The 27905-nt window shown below is 34.9% G+C and overlaps 1 protein-coding gene across 1 annotated transcript in view; it reads right to left on the bottom strand.

Annotated features, from left to right (window-relative positions):
* Positions 1–27905, bottom strand: part of LOC149806956 (peroxidasin-like) — a 116818-nt gene that overhangs the window by 50985 nt on the left and 37928 nt on the right. The window contains exon 2 of the mRNA XM_089960114.1: positions 5149–5220. Coding sequence (XP_089816240.1) covers positions 5149–5220 — 72 coding nt within the window. The remainder of the gene's footprint in view (positions 1–5148; positions 5221–27905) is intronic.

Genomic DNA, 27905 nt, shown 5'->3' with positions numbered 1-27905 from the left:
TTGTAAATAGATATAATCTGTAACTAAAACTATCATAAAGAACACGAGGAACATCAGGTACTACAGGTTCTTCATGGGGGAATTCATAGATCCTGAATCTAGATCCAAATAAACATGTTTATCTTTATTGATAATGATCCTATAATTAAACCCACACTCCTGAGAAATATTAAATGAACTGTGCATTATTTGTTCACAAATAAAAACATCAATTTCCCTTGTCAGGTGAGCACTGAACTTGATTTTGGACATTGTCAAGTCCAAAATACAAATTATACATAATCTATAATAATGGAGAAAAACCCCAATCAAATACAAATTAAATAGACATGAAACAAGGCATACTGAAAATGCTTCCTGACAGTGAGACTTGCCTTCATAGATGCCGAATATAAAAAATGCATTGATGTTCAATGGCAACGAGTCTTGCCCTGATAGATGCCGAAAAAATAATTGCATTGTTGTTCCTACATATATCAACTGATCGCATGATTCTGTCATGACTAAAACTCAGAGCCGAATTAAAAAAAAGTAATATTATTATACAACTTTAAAAGGGGATGGCCCATTGCATTGCCATTCAAGTTTTGAAACTTCCTGTGAGACATAACAGTCATCGGCAGATAGGAACTCCAGTACAGGAAAGAATGTTTCCTATTTACCAGCCAGCAACTCATTTCCTTTTATTAAAACAAGAATAAGCTACGTATTTATTTTGTTCGGATACTCTTTAGCAGCCCAAACTTAAATACAAGAGTTTAGTTGATCTTAATTCAATTTAAAGAGAATAGTTGGCCCCAAACGATGTACAACATAACATATCTCATTGGCTTGCATTCTAATTTAAGTTTCAATTGTACTGATCACTGTCGACAGGTATCGTATCGTATCGTGAGATTTTGACATATTTCGCTTTTGAACTACAGAATTTGTCTTGGTAAGCATCTATGCGGTGTCTAACGCTGTGTCCTTTCGCATTAATCTCAGATACAAGTAACATGCATCTGGTATGTATCTAGCTTTACCTGGGGCCGGAAATTTTGTTTAGTTCAACTTTCTTGGAAGTCATTAGCTTAAGTAAAGGATATAACACTGAACTTATTGGGCATCAAATTCTTCATAAGTCACATAACACAAACATAAAAGGGTGTCTTTTCTAATTGCGGGATAGGCAAATGCATTTGATATGACAGTGCATAAAGACAGAACACCTGATTTGACTGCAACTTATATAATAACTGAATTTAACGGTTGCAGGAGACCATCATTAAACACAATATCTCCATTGAATTATTTACCTAGACATATATTTGTTTTATGACGATATTGCAAATTTAGCTTAAACGTTTTGATCTGTGTAATTTCTCATATTCTTTATAAGATAAGTGCCTAGTTTCCTTTCTATCTATCTTTCCGTATTCAATGCATTTAATTCATCTGTTTTACTATGCAAACGATGTCAACTAGTCTGCCAAAATGGGGTTGGGGATGACGACTGAATGGGGAAGAATGTGATCTTTAGGTTCCGGAAAACAACAGGAGAACATTGATAGTGAACTCATTCTTGTTTTAAGAAACTTAACGATGCTTTATGAAAACTATTTAATGTTTGGTCAAAATAGTTTCGTGTTAACACAAAGCGTAATTTATTAGCATACATTACTATGTATGCTTTAATATGATTGGCTGAGATCCTTGAGTTATCTAGTAAAGAAATGAAAACAGTTGTAAAGTCTTCATTATTACTGATATGAGTGCAAGTGACACCTCTTCATCCTATCCATGGGTTCTCCACAATGTTGGTTTGGATACCTGATTATATGAAAGGAATCCGCATAGAATAACACGACGATAGGTTTGAGAGTCATAATTCGTTCAAAGAAGGAATCAACCCTTGCTGCGAGTAATGGTCCTTGTAACCTACCTCTAATGATCCCGCGTCCTAACACACTGAGACATTCGCTTATCCCCTCACCCACGAAAAGGACGGAGCAAGGCACATCGAGTTATTACCTTTGAGCTTGCTCCATCATGTTCTAAGGACGAGCACATGGCCTAGTTAGTTGGTCTGTTGGTGCATTCGTATAAATAAATATTTTCACTTCAAAAGGGGAATTAGTAATATATATATATATATATATATATATATATATATATATATATATATATATATATATATATATATATATATATATATATATATAATAGTTCACTTCTCTTTATGCAAAAACACATAAGACGTAGTCTAAAGTTTTAATGTCTCCCACGTCGGAAGAACTGCATCATCAAATACATTTTGTTGGTATCCATGGGGCAAGTATCTGCGCTATGGAATATCTCTATAATGACTTTACAACAGCTTCGTGAAAGTTCTACGCGTAAACAGACCGTAAGAAATTGCAAAAAATAAGAGTAGTTACAAGTAACTACGTCTGCATTTAGGCAGACACTTCGTAATCCAAGTTTCTTGGCTCAGAAATGTTTTAAAATTCTTGAGAACGGTATCACGCGTGCAAGTATCTTTTTCTTGCGGCAGGTTTTGATAAACAGCTGCCCGGTTAGGTAGTTAGATATTGTCAGAGATTATTCCGGAGATTGCATAACTAGACAAGGAAACTCGATGTTACAACATGTGGAGTTAATGGGTGGTTGAAAATAGTTTATATGTACCGTGAAACAGAAAACATGTTTGATCAGCTAATTAAAACGTACCATTTTTCCTTTGTTGTAGGTGTAATCACGCAATCATGCACACTTTGCAGGTAAGGAGCAGTTCCCAAAATACGTTCTGCGACTGATATTTTTAATTATCATTCGCTTTCTGATAAAAAGTACATGTTTGTTTTGGTGCAGAAATGTCTGTATTTAGAGGAAACTACGTCATCAAGATAATCATTGATTTAGTATTAGAACAGACAAATGTCGGTATTACGTCACATTACCATTATCTCAGGCCCGGCCCTAGGATGTGCGGGGACCAAGGCAGCAAGCGATGAACGCCGGGCCCCAAGCAAAAAATTTGCATTGTGGAGTTGATTTCCTGAAAGCGCTGGGCCCAAGGCGGTTGCCTCGTTCGCCCTGCCCTAGGGCCGGTATGCATTATCTTCTGTACTGTCAGCTCGAGAAAGTTTAAGGAATTATAAATCATGATAACTGAGGTTTTATCAATAATTCAAGTAAGATTTAACAATGTGCACAAAATGATACATGTCATTAATGTAAAAAAGATGCTGACTGACATAAATTTTATCCCAATTAATGGGTACATTAAGATGAAATGCTAACCAAGTAAGTAGTCATGACCTCCTATAGTATTATGTCGAACATATGATATTGTGATAAGAGATTGCAATTGTTTCATACCATACCGTACGGTGTGTGTGTGTGTGTGTGTGATTTGGAGTTTTTTCGTAGCTTCAACAATTTTTCACTGATATCTCTACGATGTCCGCAATTTGACAGCTTATAGTGACATTTAGCACCGGGTCATTATGCTGCAGATATGTTGCATGATGTCTCACCCAGTCGCATGAGCCTGACACCAGGCCGACCAGTCCTAACACTAACCTCTTAATACTGAGCGCCAAGCAAGGAAGCTGCAAGTATCATTTTTATAAGTCTTTGATATGACTCATCCGGGGTTCGAACCCACGACCTCCCGACAGTTATGATGACGCTCTAACCTCTTAGGCTACCGGAGCGGTCTCCATACCGTACGGTATCTGTCGTTAAATAGTTGTTTTCCAAAACAGAATTTAGTATTACAAACAAGTTTGACACTCGAAGTTCGTTAACATTCTTGAAAAACTCCATTGTTAGCTGTATAGATGCATCACTACTTAGCAAAAAATGGACAGAACTTAAGTTCTGTGTTTGGGTATAGTGAGCAATAATCTTGACTTGTACTGAAACACATTGCCTCATCAACATTGCAACGAATGTATTCAGTGTGGGATACGATATTCATTTGTTACATATATGGAAATTGTATGCAATATTCTGTTCAAAATGCGATTGTCACACATATGAATGCTTGGAAGATTGTAAGATCACACGATGAAAAACCCAAATCAACTCACATTGCCAAAAGTGTATTGTACCACTGTTAAATAAAATTAACATTTAATGTTTCAACTACATTTAATAACTAATAAAGCAGTTTAGTAAGGAAATGTATACACCTCTGTAAGGAAATGTATACACCTCTGTAAGGAAATGTTCCTCTGTAAGAAAATGATTACACTAATGTAAGTAAATGTGTACACTACTGTAAGTAAATGATTACACTAATGTAAGTAAATGTATACACTACTGTAAGTAAATGTATACACTACTGTAAGTAAATGTATATACTCCTGTAAGTAAATGTATACACTACTGTAAGCAAATGATTACACTACTGTAAGTAAATGTATACACTACTGTAAGTAAATGTATACACTACTGTAAGTAAATGATTACACTAATGTAAGCAAATGTATACACTACTGTAAGTAAATGTATACACCAATGTAAGTAAATGCATACACATCTGTAAGTAAATGTATACACCTCGGAAAGTAAATATATACAAATCTATAAGTAAATCTATACACTGTTGTAAGTAAATGTATACACCTGTGGAAGTAAATGTATACACCTGTGGAAGTCAATATATACACACATGTAAGTAAATGTATACACCACTGTAAGTACATCTATATACCTCTGTAAGTAAATCTACACACTTCTGTAAGTAAACGTATACACCTCTGTAAGCAAATGTATATAGCTCTGTAAGGAAATGTATACACCTCTGTAAGTACATAGTTTACACCTATATAAGCAAATGTACACACCTCTGTAAGTAAATGTATACACCTCTGTAAGTAAATGTATACACCTGTGTAAGGAAATATATACACCACTGTAAGTAAATGTATACACCTCTGTAAGCAAGTGTATACACCTCTGTAAATGTATACACCTCTGTAAGTAAATATATACAAATCTGTAAGTAAATATATACACCTCTGTAAGTAAATGTATACACCTTCGTAAGTAAATGTATAAAGCATTGTAAGTAAATCTATGCAAATCTATAAGTCAATGTAGTGTAAGTAAATATATACACCTCTGCAAGTCAATGTGCAATACAATTGTACTTACAACGTATTTAAGTTCTTCATCTCTGCAAAAGTCCCTGGTAGAATGTCTTTTATATTGTTAAATCGTAAATCTCTGAAAAACAGAAGAATAAATAAACGAATTATGATATGCTAAACTAAATTAAAGGGCACATTAATCACAGTCCTTGCAAGTGATGCATGAAAGGAACTGATAAGAAAGTGTCGGTTTTAGTACATACTGTAGATACGGTTTAGCTTTCAAATGGAAATAGCAACAATTATGTCAAACATCTTCGTTATTTAGAAAGGCGTTTGGTATTGCTATAATTCAGTGCTAAATCGACAAACTAGAATTAGACCGTCTTCTTTGATCAGTCCTCTGTGTCTCTCACTTAGAAATTCATTTATTGATCTTTATTAATTGCCAAATGATCAGTGTAATTAATAATCTTCTATCTTATTTGCTATGTACGTGTAGAATGGTTGCCAGGTATCATACTGGGTCAACCAAAACAGGACGTCGGGCCTATCATAATAAACGACATAGTAGTACGATTTTCTATTTAACACCTGCAACTCTTATGGGGACATCCAGGTATGTGACATTCAATCTGGTTTGGACAGTAAGACACCTTTAGGCTGACGTCGTCCAAAGATGTTCACGTACTTTACAATTGACTTTGCCGTTATGTATTTATTGGGGGGTGTAAATAAAAACATTCAAATAAATCGTAAGGCTGACTTCGTCCAAAGATGTTCACGTACTTTACAATTGACTTTGCCGTTATGTTTTTATTAGGGGGTGTAAATAATGACATTCCAAGAAATATGGATATATGAGTATCGAAATAAAATAAACAATTTCCGATTAAACATGTGTGTAATCAAATTATAAAATATTATACCCATTACTGAAATAGTCGGTGCTGAACGCCTATATGACTTGTACTTAAGTTCAAGCTGATTTTCGAGCACATTGGGGAATTTAATTTTAGTCAGTTGTGTGCTTAGATCCTGTTGATGTTGGATAATGTGTTGCATATTGTTACTTATTCAGTATTTCTATAATGTACGATAAATTGTTAAAAATCAAGTTATTCTATAATGTGTGGAATGGTGTTAGAAACGCAGTATTTCTATGATGTGCCATATTGTACTGTTACAAGCCAGATGTATTTGCTTGACCAAGCGGTGTCAAACCCTGGCGCGATTCCTGTTAGAAGTCACAAGTTTACCCCAAATTACCAAAGACTTCTATACAAAATCACTTGTAAATTGGGAAGCCCGACGTGTCCATTCTATACATAAATTTTTGCTCTAATAAATGCAAGACCACAAATCTCACAACTTGCCAAATATACATCAACCGTACATCTGCATGGTTTATCTTCATCAGCTTTCTGTACCGTCAGCAGTTCACGCCGTAGAAACTATACATCTATCCCCTAACAAGGGAACTATATTAACTACGCCACCTTAGGCCAGTCAATTCATGGTTTCAAGGCACATTTCGCCAATACAACTGCATCACATTTGCCACCATAGTCCCATAAACGATATCTGCCAAGTCCCTTCTTATTGATTCCATTGTTTAATTTACCGGTTTCCTATCGTAAATACTGCCACTGCAGTCACACTATCAATGTACACCGCTAGATTTTAATAGGGACTATGGTACGACAGGGACAATCTCATGCGGTTTTGACCTGAATTCACTAAAAGTGAACCAAGGGATCATGGAAACTCACTAACACTTCACTCCGTGACGTTTGCTCCTAGTAATTGGCTATTATTTCGGGCTAAGGAATATTTCCATTGCACCGAATTCCAATAATCGTACAAGTAATCACAAAAATCTAAGATTTCCTTAAAACGGGGCACTATAACCAAATGCGCATGCTCCAAATTTATTACATTATTACATGCATAGCATTTTTGTACAATGTGTAGTATTGTGTTATGTACTCAGCAGTTATACAATGTGTAGTTTTGTATGATATAATCAGCATTTCTATAATGATTAGTGTTGTGCTATGTACTCAGTATTTATATCATGTATCCTACTGTGTCATGTAGTCGGTGTTTCTATAATGTGACGTATGGCGTTGTGTGCTCATTATTTCTATGATGTGCCGTATTGTTTTATGTTCTCATTATTTCTACAATGTCTGGTATTGCTTTACATACTCAGTATATCTATAATGGGTCGTTATGTGTTGTATATCCAGTATACCGGTAATGTGTCGTATTGTGTCATGTATCCAGTATTTCTATAATGAGTCGCATTGTGTCATGTACTCAGTATTTCTACAATGTGTCCTTTTGGGTCACATGCTCACTATTTCCATAATGTATCGTAATATGTTAAACTCAGTATTTCTATATGGTGTTGCATAGTGTTATGTACTCGGTATTTCTACAGTGTGTGGTATTGTGTTACATATTTAGGATGTCTATGATGGGTTGTACTGTGTTATACATCCAGTATTTCGATAATGTGTCGTTTTGTGTCATGTATCCAGTATTTCTATAATATATCATATTAGGTTATGTACTCAGTGTTATGTATATTTGATTTAATTGATATTTGATTTAATTTAATTGTTTATAAGTTTTAAAATCTTAAAATCTTTAAACACCTAAAGCTGACTTAGTTCCCATCCTTTATTTAGAAATGAATGAGAGAAGCAAACAATCTTTTATTTTTATCATATTCTTAGAGTAAAATGAATGGTTTTTGGCAAGGTCATACTGTGTCATACATAATTCTTGGACAAAGATATTTCATTAATTCATTTATACGAAAATACTTGTCGAAGGCTATGGAAGGCTCTGGAATGTTGACCCTCATCCGGGAATTATTTGCGTTTCAAGTTTCTGTATAATTTTTGTTTTTAGAGATTTTTCTCAGTCGGAGCTTTTATTTTACACTAGAAAGTGTCTGTTGTGTCGGTTGGAGTTGCAATTTAGTTTTTATTCAAAATTATTTGGATTCTAAATGATAATTCATTTTCCTGGAAAAATTTGAGTACTCATACAGAATTCTTGGACAAAGATATTTCATTAATTCAAACAATGGATTTATTTGTTTGTGAATAACACAGAACTGTAGACCTTACAACACCACAAAGGATACAGTATATGTCATTGCCTTCCATCCTGGATTCTTCGCCAGGTCTCGAACTTGAATTCATTAGAACATTTCATTATTAGGACTTCTAAAATTTAATTCATGGATTATTCTTGGATTAATTTTGGATTTGATTCTTAAAACCGTGAGTCCTCATTGTTTCATTTTTGCAGCGTTTTTCAGGGAAACAAATTATTTGTTAAATTTTTCAAAGCTTGTTGTTTTCAATCTTTCTTTTACATACCCACTATTTATATATTGTGTCGTATTATGTTATATGGTCGCTATTTCTAGAATATGTCATATTGTGCTGTGTACTCAGCATTTCTACAATGAGTCGTGTTGTGTTATATACTCAGTATTCTATAACGTGACATATTGTGTTATATACTCAGTTTGTCTATTATGTGTCCTATTGTTATTTTCTCAGTATTTCTATAATATGTCGTATTGTTTTATCTACTGAGTGTTTCTCTAATGTGTCCTTTTGTGTTATATACTCAGTATTTCTATCATTTGTCGTGTTGTGCAATGTAAACAGTATTTATACAAAGTTTCATATTGTGTTCAGTATTTCTATCATTTGTCGTATTGTGGGAAGCACTCATTATTTCTATAATGTGTCCTATTGTGTTATATACTCGTTGTCTATAATTTTGTCAAATTGTGTTATGTATTCTAATTATTTAAATAATGTGTCGTAATTGTGTTATGTAAACTCATTATTTCCACAATGTGTCGTATTGTGCTATGTATACTCATTATTACCATAATGTGCCTTATTGTGTGATGTATGCTCATTATTTCCATAATGTGTCGTATTGTGCTATGTATACATAATGTTGTCAAATTGTGTTAAGTATGCTCATTATTTACATAATGTGACGTAATGTGTTATGTATACATAATATTGTCAAATTGTGCTATGTATGCTCATTATTTCTATAATGTGTCGTATTGTGTTATGTAAACTCATTATTGCCACAATGTGTCGTATTGTGCTATGTATACTCATTATTACCATAATGTGCCTTATTGTGTGATGTATGCTCATTATTTCCATAATGTGTCGTATTGTGTTATGTAAACTCATTATTGCCACAATGTGTCGTATTGTGCTATGTATACTCATTATTACCATAATGTGCCTTATTGTGTGATGTATGCTCATTATTTCCATAATGTGTCGTATTGTGCTATGTATACATAATGTTGTCAAATTGTGCTATGTATGCTCATTATTTCCATAATGTGTCGTATTGGGTTATGAATACTCATTATTTTCATAATGTTGAGTAATGTGTTATAAAATGACCAACAATTTGATATTATTTTGACTTGAATTGGCAAACATTTAATCACTGATGAGTTCGATAACAAAATAAATGATTGATAACAAAATAGAGCAATATGAGAATAGGAATTAACGAAGATGGCTCTGACCTTCAAAGTGACAAACTGCTGCAAACACCATTAGTATTACCACTATTAGTACTTCTTCCCTAACAACAACAACTACTACTAATACTACTGTTACTATTATCGAAAATAATACTAACTCTGATCATTTGGCATATGTACATACGCACATTAGTAAAGTCCGATTTTAACCATTAACAATACACTGATCATTTGGCATATGCACATACGTACATTAGTAAAGTCCGATTTTAACCATTAACACTACACTGATCACTTGGCATATGCACATACGTACATTAGTAAAGTCATATTTAAACCATTAACGATACACAGATCACTTGGCATATGTATATACGTACATTAGTAAAGTCATATTTTAACCATTAACAATACACTGATCAGTTGGCATATGCACATATGTACATTAGTAAAGTCACATTTTAACCATTAACAATACACTGATCACTTGGCATATGCACATACGTACATTAGTAAAGTCCGATTTTAACCATTAACAATACACTGATCACTTGGCATATACACATACGTACCTTAGTAAAGTCATATTTAAACCATTAACGATACACTGATCACTTGGCATATGCACATACGAACATTAGTAAAGTCATATTTTAACCATTAACGATACACTGATCACTTGGCATATGCACATACGTACATTAGTAAAGTCACATTTTAACCATTAACAATACACTGATCACTTGGCATATGCACATACGTACATTAGTAAAGTCACATTTTAACCATTAACAATACACTGATCAGTTGGCATATGCACATACGTACATTAGTAAAGTCACATTTTAACCATTAACAATACACTGATCGTTTGGCATATGCACATATGTACATTAGTAAAGTCACATTTTAACCATTAACAATACACTGATCACTTGGCATATGAACATACGTACATTAGTAAAGTCACATTTTAACCATTAACAATACACTGATCGTTTGGCATATGCACATACGTACATTAGTAAAGTCCGATTTTAACCATTAACAATACACTGATCACTTGGCATATGCACATACGTACCTTAGTAAAGTCATATTTAAACCATTAACGATACACTGATCACTTGGCATATGCACATACGAACATTAGTAAAGTCATATTTAAACCATTAACGATACACTGATCACTTGGCATATGCACAGACGTACATTATTAGTAAAGTCATATTTTAACCATTAACAATACACTGATCATTTGGCATATGCACATACGTACATTATTAGTAAAGTCACATTTTAACCATTAACAATACACTGATCATTTGGCATATGCACATACGTAAATTATTAGTAAAGTCATATTTTAACCGTTAGCAATACACTGATCATTTGGCATATGCACATACGTACATTAGTAAAGTCACATTTTAACCATTAACAATACACTGATCATTGGCATATGCACATACGTACATTAGTAAAGTCTGATAGACAAACAAACAGATGCAAAGACAAACCAATGAAAATTCAAGGCAAGAAAAGATAATGCAAGCATGAAATGGAATAATGTAAACTCTGATACTGACCAAAATTTGGTGTTATAAATGAAAGAGTGCAGAATTTAAATTATAATTAAATTACTTTCTATTAACTTTCATGGGAACAATATCATGATCCGCGCGCACGCGCGTGTGTGTGTGTGTGTGTGTGTGAGAGAGAGAGTGAGAGAGAGAGAGAGAGAGAGAGAGAGAAAGGACTTTTAGTCGCTAATAAGTTGTTTATAAAGCACATTGGGAATTAAAAAGTCATAAATACTTGTGCAAAGTGCAAGTATTGAGTAACCAGATGGGATTACATATTTCATTTATTTAAATCAAAGACAATAACACCCAACTGTAAACTTATTTAAATGTAATATATATTACATTTATAAATAGTAGACTTAACCTGCATTGTTACCAAAGAACGTTTACATTAAAACTTTCACGAGCTAAACATGAACAGACAAACAGGAAGCTATGACGAAATAAAATTCATTTAAGATCTTAAAAGGGAGCAATGAATCATGCGATTAGCCGACAAACATATTCGGACATTGGTGTCGCTGTCTCTGCAAGCTCATAAATCAGCAAAGGAGCTCGGAGTCATTTCTACTTGATATTAAAGTATGTCTTAATTTCAATTATAACCATCAGTGTGTTAAATCTGCACGTTTAATATCCCAGCTGGAGGTATCTCCTCGTTGCTTATATATTCATCACCATGTCGGGATCCTTTCGTATAGGTAGCACTTAACAGTTTTGTATAAATTGACTTTGAAGTAATATATAATATAAAAAAATCCATTTCTTATACAGGCAAGCTTCAAAGGTGAGAATGAGCGATGCATTTTCTATAAGCAGTAGGGGACGAGTCTAACTGAAAACTTGTGTGTTAAGTCAGTTTAATTGCACGTTGTAGGTTATAATTCGTGTGTCTCATTCCAGCTTTACAGTAGTTCATTTTTGGGAATTGATGGCCGGAGTCATTGAAAAAACAGATCACTAATTTTCTGGCTATGCTTCCTTTTTTTAAATATTATTCGGAACACGCTTTTAAGGCTTTACCACAGATATACCTCGAATTTGTTTTCACATGATCTTTAAAGGGGTTGAAATCGATAGAAAAAGAAGAATAAGATGATGATGATGATGATGACAGACCTTGTACATAAGTTTTCAAGACAGTGTTTGGAGTGCCATTAAGACTTGTACATAAGTTTTCAAGATGGTGTTTAGAGTGCCATTCAGACTTGTACATAAGTTTTCAAGACGGTGTTTGGAGTGCCATTAAGACGTGTACATAAGTTTTCAAGACGGTGTTTGGAGTGCCATTCAGACTTGTCACTTGTACATAAGTTTTCAAGACGGTGTTTGGAGTACCATTAAGACTTGTATATACGTTTTCAATACGGTCTTTGGAGTGCCATCAAGACATACAATATTGCAGTAGAGTCTCTCTTTATTTCCAATCCGTCCACAGTTCTGGTCTGAAATTGATAGACATGAAGACACGGCGATCGTCTTAATGTCAAATAGAACTTACATATTCGTTCGAGTTATGATTCGCTGTTGCTCGAAGATATCCACACTTTATGGATAATCCTTAATCCTAGTTAATAGCGACATTAGGCACCAAAACTTACTCCTGAAGGTACAAATAACGCACGTTGAAACAAAAATATAAATTCCCGCAGCGAAAAGTAGTATTTATTCTCATTTTAAAACTGGAAATATAGGTTGATAACTAGTGTACTATAAATTCAATTATATCTTCAGAACGACAGGTAGGCCAACATCACCTATGCAGATCACTCTGGCTATTTACGAGACATGAATTGACATGGAAGTTACGAATAATCCATTTTGTCTTGGTGAACCCTACAGTCAATAGATTGGGTTTCGTTTTTGCAGAGGAATTTCTGACGAACAAAATGTATGGTTTTGCACTACATTAATGTGTTGAAATGCATCCGAATCATATTTTGTCTCGCAGAAATATCTAATGCAGTTTCTGAACGAGTGGTACATAGTTTATCCATACATGCGGGACATCAATGAAATTTGCCCATTGCTTTTAAATGCTGTCAGTCGGCACGAGCGTACTTGTTTTAAATGCCTTTAGGTGGGAACAAAACTTCTCGAAAGATGCAGTTGAAGAACCGAAGTATACACAGGTCATCAGTAGGATTAATATTTAGGTGTGTTCTCTTTGTTTGCAGTGCAAACACATCGAACCCTAACAATATAAATTACACACATGAGTAGGGCTAAACAGGCTGACTCAGTTCAGATGAATTAACTGTACGGATGACCTTTTAATAAATGTAACACAATGATATCGTTTTAGAGATAATGGTTCCTCCTCATTCTCGAATCTGATAGAAACGTTATTATGTATCTGCGTCGACTTCAACTGAGCGGCGAAGCCCGGATGTAAAAACCATTGTTATATTTAGAAACGATATAATTTACAATTATGTACAACATCATATATATATATATATATATATATATATATATATATATATATATATATATATATATATATATATATATATATATATATATATATATATATATATATATATATATATAGAGAGAGAGAGAGAGAGAGAGAGAGAGGCATACAAACAGACAGAGCAAGAAAGAAAGAAATAAACAACAAACAAAAAAAAGAAGAGTACATGAAGGAAGAAGAAAAAAACGAGAAAATGATTACACAGAATTATTGCCTGAGGCAAATAATTTTATTGTGTTGGAGTGTATGCGTGTAATAGATAAAGAGTTTGTGTATAAAAATCGTGCACACTTTAAGACAAAATAGGTACGTAAAGGCTTTATTTGTAGCATGAGGACATAAGCAATGCTTATGGTTGTTCATTATGGATACAGGCAATAGCCCAACAAACGCAAAATCTTGATTTGTAACATCCATCTTATTTGTTTGCTTCAGTTGGGTGGAAGAAGTTTACTTTTTTCTTTCTTTATTCGTTTTTCTTACTTTGGTCGTGACTTTAGTCTGGAAAGATCTTGATTTTTGGAAAACAAGGTTCAGTCTTATTTTTAAATGAGTACTTTCAGATTCACCTTATGTAGTTACAGACATCAAAGCTTAAATTTGTTAGAGGAAATATGATGAAGTGCATCATCCGCACCAAGAAGAACTTATAATTTTAATCGGAGTACAAGGAAAGGAACAAACCCAAGGAAACGATAACAAGCAACTGAACGCACACATAGTGTACGATATCATACGATGGTAGTCTTGTGATATTCATTGTTGCGGATATTTCCGATGATTGCGATGTACAAATCATTATTAGTAACCAGAGAAATGAGGAACAACCACAAGATAATTAACAGCGGAAAAAGAGTAAAATGAAAAGAAAAGAAAAAATGTCAGATAAACAGTCAACAAAAGGGAACAGGAATTTTAAATAATTTTTTTTTAAGGATTATAATCCAGTAGTAAAAGGCAACAAGGAGTTCGCAATAGTTTGTTTTCTTGATTATAATCCAGATTTTGACATATGTCAGATGCAGAGAGTACAAAGCGTGTCTATCACTCATCACAGTGATGAGGACAAATGACACATTCGATCACAGTTTTTTTTCGGCCTTTTAGCAATGTCATAGGGAACGAGTACTCCTAAAATAGAAAACAGAATGAACGAAAATGTTTTACTTTTACATGTGTGAAATATCTTCAAAATTTGTGCAATGTTTTTGTATGTCGTTGTAAAATCCAAAGATACCAAAAGACCTAAGTAGAAATATACCGTTTTAAAACACAACACATTCTTCAATTCCGAGTACATGATTAGGTCTTCAGTTTTTAGATGTCTACATAAATAATTGATCGTCTTGGGTTTCTTACCATATATTGCGAATTATTATTTTGATTCAAAATACGAAAGTTATCATAAATATTCAACTCTTCGCTCTCTCTCCTTACCACTACCACCCCTCCACATCCCCAACCCAAGAGTGTGGATTATGCCAGAAGTAGTTGGAGTCCAGTTCACAGTAGTTTCCACCACTCAAGGCAAAGTGCATAGAAGAAATTAGTTTTGACGAGTAGTGGAAAGAAAGAATTCTGATCGTTCAAAACCACTATGTTTCAAGATTGAAGATTGAACAAACAAACTCCACCCTCCCCCAACCCCACAATACAAACAAAAATTGTTTGGAAAAGTTTGAAGCAGAGAGTAACGTTTTATAAGCAATGAACAAAACAGTAACAAATAAGAGCAGACGAGATATCATATCGAATCTATCGATTAAATATAATAGGATCATATTTGTGAATAACCTTCACGAGACGTAAAAATAGTTGTAACTTCCATATTTAACTCAGTCTGTTGGTAAAAGGACAGAAATAAAAGTGCCAAATGGACTGGAATTTCCCACAGTCAATAGTTTATTATTTGACAAACCTGAACTTACATGCCCACTGTCCCTTTATCTGGGCAACACAACTTTTTTGACAAAGAATACATCTAGAACCAACATGGTGAATTGTTTAGTGTACAGGGTTGCAGCCTACAAGCATACGCTCACTGACTGGGCCAGTCCGCACTACGAAATAGGCCTAATGGCCATCCGTACTACAATTTCAGTTGATCAATCGAGATCTTAAGGTGCGATAACATCAGAAAAACGTTTTTAACAACTGGAAGCATGGATTATCCAGAGAAAATAAAAACGTGGACCTCTTTATGTCTTTATGTTCGCAGTTAAAGCATATATTTCATTCAGCTTGTCTCTTCCACCTCATTACCTTTAGGAGCTAATTCAATTGCAATTGATCTTCCAACCTTTGGTAAGAGATATATTACCTTTAAATGACTTTAGACAATTCCAAGGTTTCCTTTTGATGTCGGGGTTCTACATCTAATTTGAAAAATCGAATCTGAATTGTGAAATATTAGAGTCATCTGTGTGTCACAAGATCTTTGAGTACCTGCATAGAGGATAATATAACTGTATAAACCGAGGCAGTTTCATATATGTAAAACAACTCTCTCTCTCTCTCTCTCTCTCTCTCTCTCTCAGTATGTATGAAGAAAGATTGATCCTGGTGCATTCAGTGTTTGTATTTCTGAGATGCCTTCCATAAGCTGCGCACCTGCGAGATGTCGGTTGGCAGTGACAACCAGGCCAATGAACCGAACGTCGGTAAAAAAAAAAAAAAAATATGAATGATTACAGGCGAAATCATTATAATAGTTGTCTGCATCTCAGGATTGGGAGAGAGCGAGTACAACTTAATCAAGTTTCGCTTCTATTGACACAAACTATCACCATTCGGCTTCGGATTATCTTCAATAGTTCATGTGCGCTTTCGCTTGTACACGTGTGTGTGTGTGTGTGTGTGCGTGCGTGCGTGTGTGTATGATATAATCTGTCATTATTTTTCTAAGTGAAACACACTAAACCCCATAGCAGTTCAGAAAGCGCCTCTCCTATCTGGCGATTTACTATACAAGTTTGATACTATCCTTACGCCAACTGGCATGGCGGACATGCATATATATCAAGAGTGTCACAGAAGAGTTCTAAATTCTTGTCGCCTTTAAAATGTTGATTGTGATGACTTGCTAAGATCTCTCTAGGATATCTCCTGATTGTAATTTGAACAAAGTAAAAATTTGTGGCAAAACATAAAATTGTCTATGACCATGAGAGAACATCGGTCTTGCATGTAGTCTCTGCAATCCCATTAAGCTTAAATGGAAGTGATCGGTAAAAAAAACCCTACCCCCCAAAATCAAATAAAATACAAACAAACAAAAACAAAATAACTCATTACAAATAAACACCGGAACTTTTGATATTTGCATTAACCGATGGCTGTTGCGAGGGAAAGGCAGGGACGCTTTTCACAAAACTGTACAAGAAACAAAATAATTTCTTTAAAAGGAAACCAAAGATTAAGTCTCCGCACCATCTAAGGGTACATTTATCAACCGTATTCATCTATTACAAAATTATTACCTTGCAAGTAGTTTATGGTCTTCTATTTTTCACTGGCCGACATAAATTAAAGGAATACGGATGATATTGCATAAACATCTTTTACCATATTTACAAATGCTTAACAAATTACCTTTATACGGGCTTTTACGGCTCGAAAGAGGACCTCCCAGATTTTGAAACATAACATTTTATTATAACTCTCCAGTCAATACCGTCCATTTGTATTTGTTTGGTGAGAAGTAGGCTTTCATAGGCACAATGCTAATTCTAGTCTGAGCCGTCAATTTTATGAACAAGGTGATGATACAACGTGTCAAAATGTAATAACAAATAACATTCATCGTGTAAAGCACGAGTTGGCCGTAAATCTTGTGAACAGGTGTCCCATCAAAGACCTATCAGTAACTTAATCCATCACGACGAAGCAACTGCACGTTCATGAACTTTGTGCATTAGAAAAATTCCAAAGGACTGGTGCAATACTTACGCTCTTTGAATTTGATGATTCGACAGTTTAATAACTTCAAAGAAACAAAGTACAAGTAATGAGCTGTGGAAAAAAAACAACACAAAAGTATGCTTTGTTAGTTTGTTAGAAAAATGCATTTGCTTAAGAGGTCACTTGAAGACTGTCACACTATTAATTATTTTGCGAAGTACAGGTCATGAGCTATTTGATACAACTTAAATTGGTACATTTTAATTACTTCAATTTTAACTATTTACATAAACTGTATTCAAGGCAGGCTATGAATCTTACTGACTGACAGAAGGAAAGAAGCTTAAGCTCTGGATTGAACAATTTTAACGGAATACACAAATAGATATAAAAATTAGAAATAATTTATTCAGTTTGTCTTTGCATATACAAAATCGATGTTGATCAGAATCACGTGAATGTCCCCCAAAACATACAAAGATTATTTTGGTATTAGCCAAACTCTTTGATTCGAAAGGGCTTTTTCGTATATCATGAGGAATTTAAATCGTAAAGGTTCTGTGTAATACCCCTGCCTATTAAGACATATTGGTATACTCTGCTTACTATATGTTAGATACAGTAGTGTCAAGTCACATTAAGTAGGCATGCGTTTACAAATAAGGAAACACGTTTTTTACGCGTTAATGGTATGAACAACTGAAAATAATTGTACGTAACGTTAAGGCGAATCTCTCGAAAGCTTTATTTATACTACTTTTGCAGTAGCTGATGTAAATATATTCCATTCAGAAATTTATTAACTGTGAGAAAATAAAATATTTTCTTGTTTTTGCCACATGTGATACATTGTTAAAGATATTTTTTCTGGCTGTAAATATTTATTAGCTCAAGGAAGCAGACTTTAACGGTGGCGTTGCAAAATGGCAAACTTTGGAATATTCCAATGCTGAAAAAGCCCTAGTTTATGTCAAATTGCTACGAAAATATCACACCTAATCTACCAAAGGACAAAAATAAACTTATGCACATATGACGCAAGTGAAACACGTCAGATTTACATATTTTATTACAAGAGGTGAGTTTTTAAGGACGGCCAAGCCAGCAGCAAAATGAGATCACCATAATGGCAGCGCAGTACCAAACTTGTCTCTGTTCAGGGAGTCGAACATTAGTGACCTTAGTGTTGATCCCGTAATAAATGGAAACCCATTGCTGTGCCATTAATTTGCAGGTAGTGTTTTCCGCTAAATTCAAAGTTATTTTATTTTAGAACTAGTTTCGATAGTTTTACAAAATAACAATTTGGTGCTTTCTTCTCCGGTCATGTTTGTCATGCTGTTATTCCCATGTGGAATTTTAGTGTACAGGGAAGTTAAATCTACTAAAGCAAAGAGATTGTTGGGTGGAAAAGATTCACGATGTTCACTTTTGTAAAGGAAATCGATACTATCTTGAAGATAAGAAGGGAAGTGTTTAGATATGAAGTCTCGTGTGAAAGTAGAGGTATTTAGAAATTTTATTCATTCCGTGACTATTACCATAACTTGGCCTCCCAGAATTTTCTAGTTTATATATCTTGGGTAGGATGTAACGCCTGCGTGCATAGTTTATGTATTTTGGGTAGGATGTAACGCCTGCGTGCATAGTTATGTATTTTGGGTAGGTTGTAACGCCTGCGTGCATAGTTTATGTATTTTGGGTAGGTTGTAACGCCTGCGTGCATAGTTATGTATTTTGGGTAGGTTGTAACGCCTGCGTGCATAGTTTATGTATCTTGGGTAGGTTTAACACCTGCGTGCATAGTTTATGTATATTGGGTAAGATGTAACGCCTGCGTGCAGTGGAATTCTTGAGGGTAAACCTTTGTAATTTTTTTTGTTTTTTGTTTCATCCAGGCCCCTTCGTCAAACATTTAGTCAGTGAGAGGTATAACGCTTCTCGCGTATTCTGTGATCGGGCTAAGTCCCAATTGCTTGTGGAATCCTTCTTCCTGTAGTTGCCCGTTTGCCTCGCTTATGTAACTTTCTGTCCAATACAAGAACAGCAGACTCTTTACCGGCTAGCTTAATGACAATGTTTTGTGTTTTAATTATTGTAGTACATCCATTTCTCTCTTATTTAGGTTACAGTACTTGGGCGTTCGGCAATGTCACTTGTTGCTGACAAAAATGAAAGAGTCCAGTTTAGCACTAGAGTTTTTTTTTAAATTATAGGTCCAATCACTCTTTTCTTTTTTTGAACAAAAGTGGGTATTAATAAGAAGGTATTCATTCTGTTTCTTCTTTTGATTTTTAGGAGAATAGGTCGTTTAAATGTTTAGTTGAATTCATCAATGTCCTTCAGAACATGTTCCCCATTCAAGGTTTTGAGTTGAGGATGTTATATGGGACAAAGGTTTGGGGTGGGTGTGGTATATATGCATCATTGTTGCAACCTGATACGTTTCTGTTGTTTCAGACAGTTAAATTGGCTGCCGGCAGGCACGATAGGTACAACACAGTCTTCTTGTTGAAGTGGAATACCAAATTTGTCGCAATGTAACGAGTTCAAAGTATCCACTATTTTGTCTTTTTCGGGAATTTTAGTTTTGGATTCTTCGATTTTGCTTTCAGGTGATTACTCAGTAAATGTAACGTATCACTATCCTATTGGATTAGGTATGGTTTATTATTTACTCTGCAGGAACCATCGTATACTTGGCTGCTGAACGCTCAATGTACTAAACTTACCTTACATTCAATCTATTGCCCCACAACCACTGAACTAAAATGCGATATGAGTGTTGTGGTAGTAATGTTGTCCAGCTAGGATCCAAATAAAAACGAAATATAAAGATTTGTGGTCAACAAACTCTGCAACGTACCAGATATTACATAGACATCAATTCTAACAACACAAATACACACCAACCTCGTGACCAATCAACTGAATCGCATATTAACAGTTGGGAAGGTTTCTCAGCCGCCAACTCGCAAGCCAAAGAAAAGTAAGGGGTAATAATTCAGTGAATATTGCTTGAACAATGACGTATACAGTAAATTTAAATCTTAAAAACGTAGCCTCATTTATGCAGACATATCACAATGAATCCCATTTAAGTGGCACATTCTTCACTTTATCCAACAAAATAGAGAACCGCTCCGGCGGCCTAGTGGTTACAGCGTCCGCCTCGAATGCAGTATGTCGTTGGTTCGATCCCCGGCCGAGTCATATCAAAAGACTACAAACATGTTACTAACAGCTGCCTCGCTTGGCGCTCAGCATTGAGAGCTTAGTGTTAGGACTGGTTGGCCTGGTGTCAGGATAATGTGACTGGGTGGGACATCATGATATATGTCTGCGGCATGATGCCCCAGTGCTAGACTATAAACTGCTACACTGCAGACATCGTAGCGGTATGACTGAAAAATTGTTAATGCTACGTTAAAAATCCAGATCTCTCTCTCTCTCTCTCTCTCTCTCTCTCACACACACAATAAAGAGATTAAGTTAAAAAAAATAAAGGAAACAAAAAAAAAAAAAGACAAAAACAGGAAAGGATCATCGGGGAAACAATCTGTGCCACGCTAGAACATCTTCAAGAGAATGGTTCAAGACTGAAAAATTAACCAGTCAAAAAATACTCTCAATGATAACAGCATGAAGAGTGTACCAGATACAATTATTAATAAAACCACTTTGAAACGAGAGTCCTTAGGTGGACGAAACAAATATCAGGAATTTGAGATAAGACTATTTCTTCCTTTAAATTGTCGAGTGTTGAAACCATCTCTGATATTCTTCAGCGATTTTCAAATTCTTCAGCGATAACGAGTTGTGTCAGGTAGCTTTCCATTTTATGGACGGCTTCATGGACAACACGAAAGCCTGCAAGGCAAAATGTCTTAGAGTGGGCTCTGCCCAACCAAACAAGGTATTTATTGTTTGTTTCTGACACACAGCATCAACCTTCGGCGATAACAGGATTTTCAAAAGTAGCTGCTACGGTTCGTATGCCGGGTGTCAGCTTGGCACCGTTTTCATTTAGGACAAACGAGATATCGTTAGATGTCTTTTGTTGAAAACTCCAGATCATAATGCTCATCAATTCAATAGTGACAAAACGTGTTTAAGACCGTCGTCGCATCATCCATATTGGATGCATGACAAGTACTATTCTCATTTCGCACCAGCTAGATATTACAGGAAGTTTATTGGCGAAAACCCCATATAGTTATATTTATTTACAGAATAGAGATAGTATTTCAAGATAGTAAACTCTTTTCAGGAATGATAAGATTTTAAATATCGTTGGATGTCAGATTGGGACCTATTTTTAAAAGACAAACTGGACATCATTGACTCTGTTCAAGTCAAGCTGTGATACAAAGATTTATAAGATCGCTGCCATGGTTACCATAATGGATGTCAGATCAGCACCTTGTTTATTTAGAAACAATCACACGAAATCTGGTGGTGAAAACTACATGCCGATATGACCATCCAATGAGGAAGTGTAGCGATAAAAAGATTTCACAGTTTTCTGCCGTGGTGGCCATATTTGACGTCCTATCGGTACCATTTATATTAAACAAATACGATACGTCATAAGAAGTCTTTAGTGTGTGTGTATGTGTGCGTGTTTGTGTGTAATTTCGATTTTTAACGTAGCTTCAACAATTTTTCAGTCATATGGCTTCGATATCTGCAGTGTAGCAGTTTATAGTGATGTCTAGAACTGGGCCATCATGCCCAGACATGTAGCATGATGTCCCACCTAGTCACATTATTCTGACACCAGGCCGACCAGTCCAAACACTAACCTCATAATGGTGAACGCCTAGCGAGACAGTTAGTACCATTTTTAAGTCTTTAGTGTGACTCGGCCGGGGATCGAACCAGCGACCTCCCGCATCCAAGGCGGACGCTCTAACCATAGGCTACCGGACCGGTTAGAAGTCTTTAATGAAAACCCCACATTTATGTGACCATCCACACAAGCAAAGGAGCGACAACAAGGTTTCAAGAGAGCCGCTTTGTCGGCCATATTGAATGCCTGAGCACCCTTTTTTTATATCTAGGACTAACTAGATAGGTGTACATAATTTGCATTGTTTGTTAGTTTTTATATTAATTAATGTGCCTGCAGATCATGGTCTATGTTGTTTGTGATACCGATTACTCCTTTAAAAAAATGCACAGACCCGGATCAGCCGGCAAAGTTGGACTTGACTTATAAGCAAGTATATACGGCATATCATTGTAATGCATTTTCAATCAAATATTAATCTGTTTTGTTCCGTCTGGTATAAAGTTTCTTTTCTTTCCTTTTCGCTTTGAATAGTTTACCTGCATTCCTGGTCCACTGTTAAACCATTTTTGTTTTAACAATAAGGTATATACCTCACTACAAATACCAAATGAGGTCTTTTTTAAGTTTATAAAATCCCTTATTGTATCATTGTTGTGAACCCATCATTATGATTAATTCTTTAGAGAGCATACAATAATTTAAAACAGAAAGACAGACACACACTTTCGTTTTAAGAGGAAATGAAGTCGGTCAGCTAGTCATGCATTAACCCATAAACACGCTTAAGTACCCGCGCACGCACACACACGTACACATTCATGCATACATTTGCCATGAAGTAAAAAAATATATTGTTACCATTTGTATCAAGTTTTCATTTTCGGTTCTTTAGTTTGTCATGCTACATACATATAATTGCATTAACGCATCAGTCGTCCGCAGTAGGAATAATCATAGCGGGAATCTCAAATTACAAAACACACTGATTAAAATCCTTGTCAATTTGGCTATGCTACATCAACGTTAATGCTGATCCTGTAACAATATATATTAAATGGACTGGCATTCTGTTGTATTATTAGCAGTATCATGTAACTATTACAAGGCCAGTGCCATGCTAAGTTCTATGTTAAATGAGAGATACATTGATGGCTGGCTGGTTTGTTGGCTAGTTGACTGGTTGCTTGGATGGATGGAATAAAAGTTTGCTTATACCAATGCGAGATCATACTTTCAATACTTATTACAAAGTTTTCATCAAAACAGATGCATCACCCCATATCCTATTTACGTTTGGGCGGAAAAAGTAGTGCATGTGTCACACCAATAAAGTGATAAAGTCATTTTAAATAATACACAATTAATTATTGTACTCTACCCTGATTAAACTATCAACAGTTGTTACAAGTTACAAATCAGCATGCTTAGGTTTTCTTAATAAATGATGTCACTTAATTTGCCCCACCCAAATTGTTTTCTTTCCATGCCATATTTTACATTGATATGTATGTATGTATGTATGTATGTATGTATGTATGTATGTATGTATGCATGCATGCATGTATGTATGTATGTATGTATGTATGTATGTATGTATGTATGTATGTATGTATATATATATATATATATATATATATATATATATATATATATATATATATATATATATATATATGTGTGTGTGTGTGTGTGTGTGTGCGTGTGTGCGTGTATGTATGTATGTGTGTGTTTTTGTGTGTGTGTGTGCGTGCGTGTGTGTGTGTGGGTCCGCACTCTGAATAAAAAGCCCAGGATGTTCAGCTGGATCCCTTCCCTTTGTCTCGTTTCTTTTCAAAGTCTTTCTTTAAATTTATTGGGGGACTTGGAAATAAAAACATTGACATGTAATCAAATTAATGGGAAACGGATTACTTACTAGGACAGAACGTATTTCGAAAAATGTTGTTTTACCCGAAAATAACTCTATCAGAAAGCCATGTTATATACACTAATTTTGCTAAGTGTTTATTTCATTTGTCGTTGTTCGTCTCGTGTGTATTTGTCTCATGTATATGTATGTATTCGTCTAGTGTGTATGTGTGCGTATGTGTGTATTTGTGTAAATATGCAGATAAAACTGTTCTGACATTGATTGTATGTTCACAATATTATCTTTAGTAACTGTATAATATATAAATTGTTTTGAATCAAGGAATTTTAAACAAGCTTTTCTTTCATTTTGGTTTTTGTACGCATTTTCAATTTGCACATTGAGACCTGTTGGAAAGACAATCTATGCAAGGCTATTGATTTCCGAATTACTTTTCGAGATTAATACAGAAACGTTTAAAACTGGAAAATCTTGAAAACAAATGAAATGAAACGAATCCCAATTAAGTAACTACTTATATAGAGTGTACTGGTTCCTATTCTAATTTTCATGGTAAAACTCAGTTCGCTTTTACCAGAAAGCAGATAAACGCAATCCGACAAGCTTACACATAGATAGGGTGTGTTTCCTACAGATAAGTATGCTACAGCTAGCTCATAGATTGTTTCACGGCTTTGGAATGCATGGCTCCTCTTCTATGGATCGTTAAAGGCAGTATTTCATGACGACACACACACACAGACGAAATACATTGTAATAGGTTATTGTTCTGATATGAAAAGAACAAGTGAATAAATTACAAAGAGAATGAACATGAACAAATCTGGACAAGGCTGGATGTTATCAACTTATATAAATCTGGTCTCACCCACCCTGCCTTGGCACGATATGTAAATATTGTAATTTTATGGAGTTGATAATATTTAGTTGATAAACAAAAACGTTGACTTACAGTTACACACAAATAGAAAGATATACATACGCATATGGCTGCTTTCCATTAGTTATATTAATCTTTCAAAGTATTTTGTAAATAAACATTTTGAAGGTATTGTAATATAAACTATTTAATGGTTGACGAGAAATTGACAACAAAGAGCCTTTCATGTCATAACTGTGCTAGTAGTCCTTGCAATTTAGAAATGGTGCCTTATTACTAATAGTCCTTACAACTTAGAAATAGTGCCTTGTTGTTAGTAGTCCTTACAATTTAGAAATGGTGCCTTGTTGCTAGTAGTCCTTACAACTTAGAAATAGTGCCTTGCTGCTAGCAGTCCTTACAACTTAGAAATGGTGCCTTGTTGCTAACAGCCCTTGCAATTTGGAAATGGTGCCTTGTTGCTAATAGTCCTTACAAGTTAGAAATGGTGCCTTGTTGCTAATAGTCCTTACAAGTTAGAAATGGTGCCTTGTTGCTAATAGTCCTTACAATTTAGAAGTGGTGCCTTGTTGCTAGCAGTCCTTTCAACTTAGAAATGGTGATTTGTTGCTAGTAGTCATTTTAACTTAGAAATGGCGCCTTGTTGCTAATAGTCCATACAGTTTAGAAATGGTTCCTTGTTACTAATATTCCTTACAACTTAGAAATGGTGCCTTGTTGCTAGTAGTCCTTACAATTTAGAAATGGTGCCTTGTTGCTAATAATCCTTACAATTTAGAAATGGTGCTTTGTTGCTAATATTAATAATAACTTTAAAAAGGTGCCCTCTTACTAATATTCCTGACAATTTAGAAATGGTGTCTATTTACTAATATTCCTGATATTTGGAGATGGTGCCTATTCGCCAATATTCCTGACAATTTGGAAACGGTCCCTTCTCCCTTATCTCGATTCAGTACACTAAAAAACTAGTGCAAAAGAAAGAAGGTATAGTGGTAATGATTGTAGTAAGGATGAGAAAGCAGATGATGGTAGCGATGATAATGATCATGATTACAACGGCAATGCAATATGAGAAAGATAAGTTGAAGTGAAAAGTTACTAGGATTGAGCAGGACTATTGCGTTGAAAATAAAGATCAGGTGACAGTGGTAATTCGTAATTAGATTATCAAAGAAACGTTTTTGAGAGAGAGAGAGAGAGAGAGAGAGAGAGAGAGATAGAGATGATAATTGAGAATTCGTATGTATAAGGTAAAATCCATTACACGGAGAGGAGAGCTCAATGTAAAGGACCTAGCTGATTTTACCTCACATTCAATGAAGCGTTTTTGACACCCTGGTTGAAGAACATTCACGCAATGCTAAGATGTCGAAAGCAAAATTATCAGGTATTCTAGGAAATCATACATATTTCAAAATTCAGAAGAAACAAGGCCTCAGATTCAAGTCTGCTAGCATAAGAGCAAAGCGTCGACACAATATATTATTCATATCAATATTTGCACATTAACGTCATTGAAAAAATGTAACGTGGGTTAAAGTTCATAGATAATATTCGCAAAACATGCATCATAAGTCTAAACTTGATAAACCGCACTAAACTTCAAAGCATTATGGGCAGATAAAAGAAGTAAGATATACGTTTTTCAGTCCATGAAACTTGTTGGGCCTGAGCTAAACAAGTGTAGTGTGCATGCTCACACTGTTGACTTGTCTTTGTACCAGTGCGTTATATCTAAATTGGTTATACGCGTTACAAGCATTTAACATAATGTTTGCTCAAATTGAAGTAAGAAAGGTTGACATGCACTAAATACGTATCACATATATGACAGTTTCATTTTGAGTTAAAGGGTGATTAGAAATCAAAGTTCTTCAATTTTTCAAACAGTCCCAAGAACATCTTACTTCGTACGAATAAGAAAGGTTGACTGGTTACTAGATAATAAATGCAAACGCTGCAATACAATTAAATTATTCGCGATTTTAACACATCCATGATTTCGATTTTCAACTCTTCTCTCATGATTTTATCAACATTACAGCGTGTATCATATGCATTCGCCAAGTGGATAATCTTCGTCCTTTTCCGTTTCTTAAAAGTCGAAGGTTGATGCCATTGCGATGAAGTTTACACTAGACAATAAAGTATTATTGTCCGTGTGTAAGATTTTGATGGACGAGTCATCTTTATTTTAGAGTGCTTACCATAATTATTTTAACATATTGATCAATTACAATAAAGTGCACATCATTAACCAAAATTAGCTGACTTGGGAAGAATATCGTGTGTGTATGTGTGTAATTTGGAATTTTTAACGTAGCTTTAATAATTTTTCAGTCATATCACTACGATGTTTGTAGTGTGGCAGTTTATAGTGATGTCTAGCACTGGGACATCATGCCGCAGACATGTAGCATGATGTCCCACCCAATCACATTACCCTGATGTGAAGGGGCAAATTTCTGGCAATCTATGAAGTACACATTAACTTGGGCCAGAGAACAATTAATTAGATTTATGGGGACAGGCACGTATCAAATCGCCATACTGCCATGAACGGTAATGTCTTTTCGAGGGGAGAATTTTATTCTTAATTAAGCATTCGTTTATTTAGCCAACAGAAGACTGGTGGAAACAAAAGCTAACTTCGATTCCATAGAATAAATGTCAGGATCGAAAGATTGCAGAACTCTGTTACTCAAACTACAAAATCAAGTTGACCACGACTTTGGCGCATCTGGAAAAAGGCGGCA

Source organism: Sinohyriopsis cumingii, chromosome 1, assembly GCF_028554795.1.
Source record: "Sinohyriopsis cumingii isolate HCF-2022 chromosome 1, ASM2855479v2, whole genome shotgun sequence".
Classification (NCBI taxonomy): Eukaryota; Metazoa; Mollusca; class Bivalvia; order Unionida; family Unionidae; genus Sinohyriopsis; species Sinohyriopsis cumingii.
This window is presented reverse-complemented; position numbering and strand designations above follow the sequence as displayed.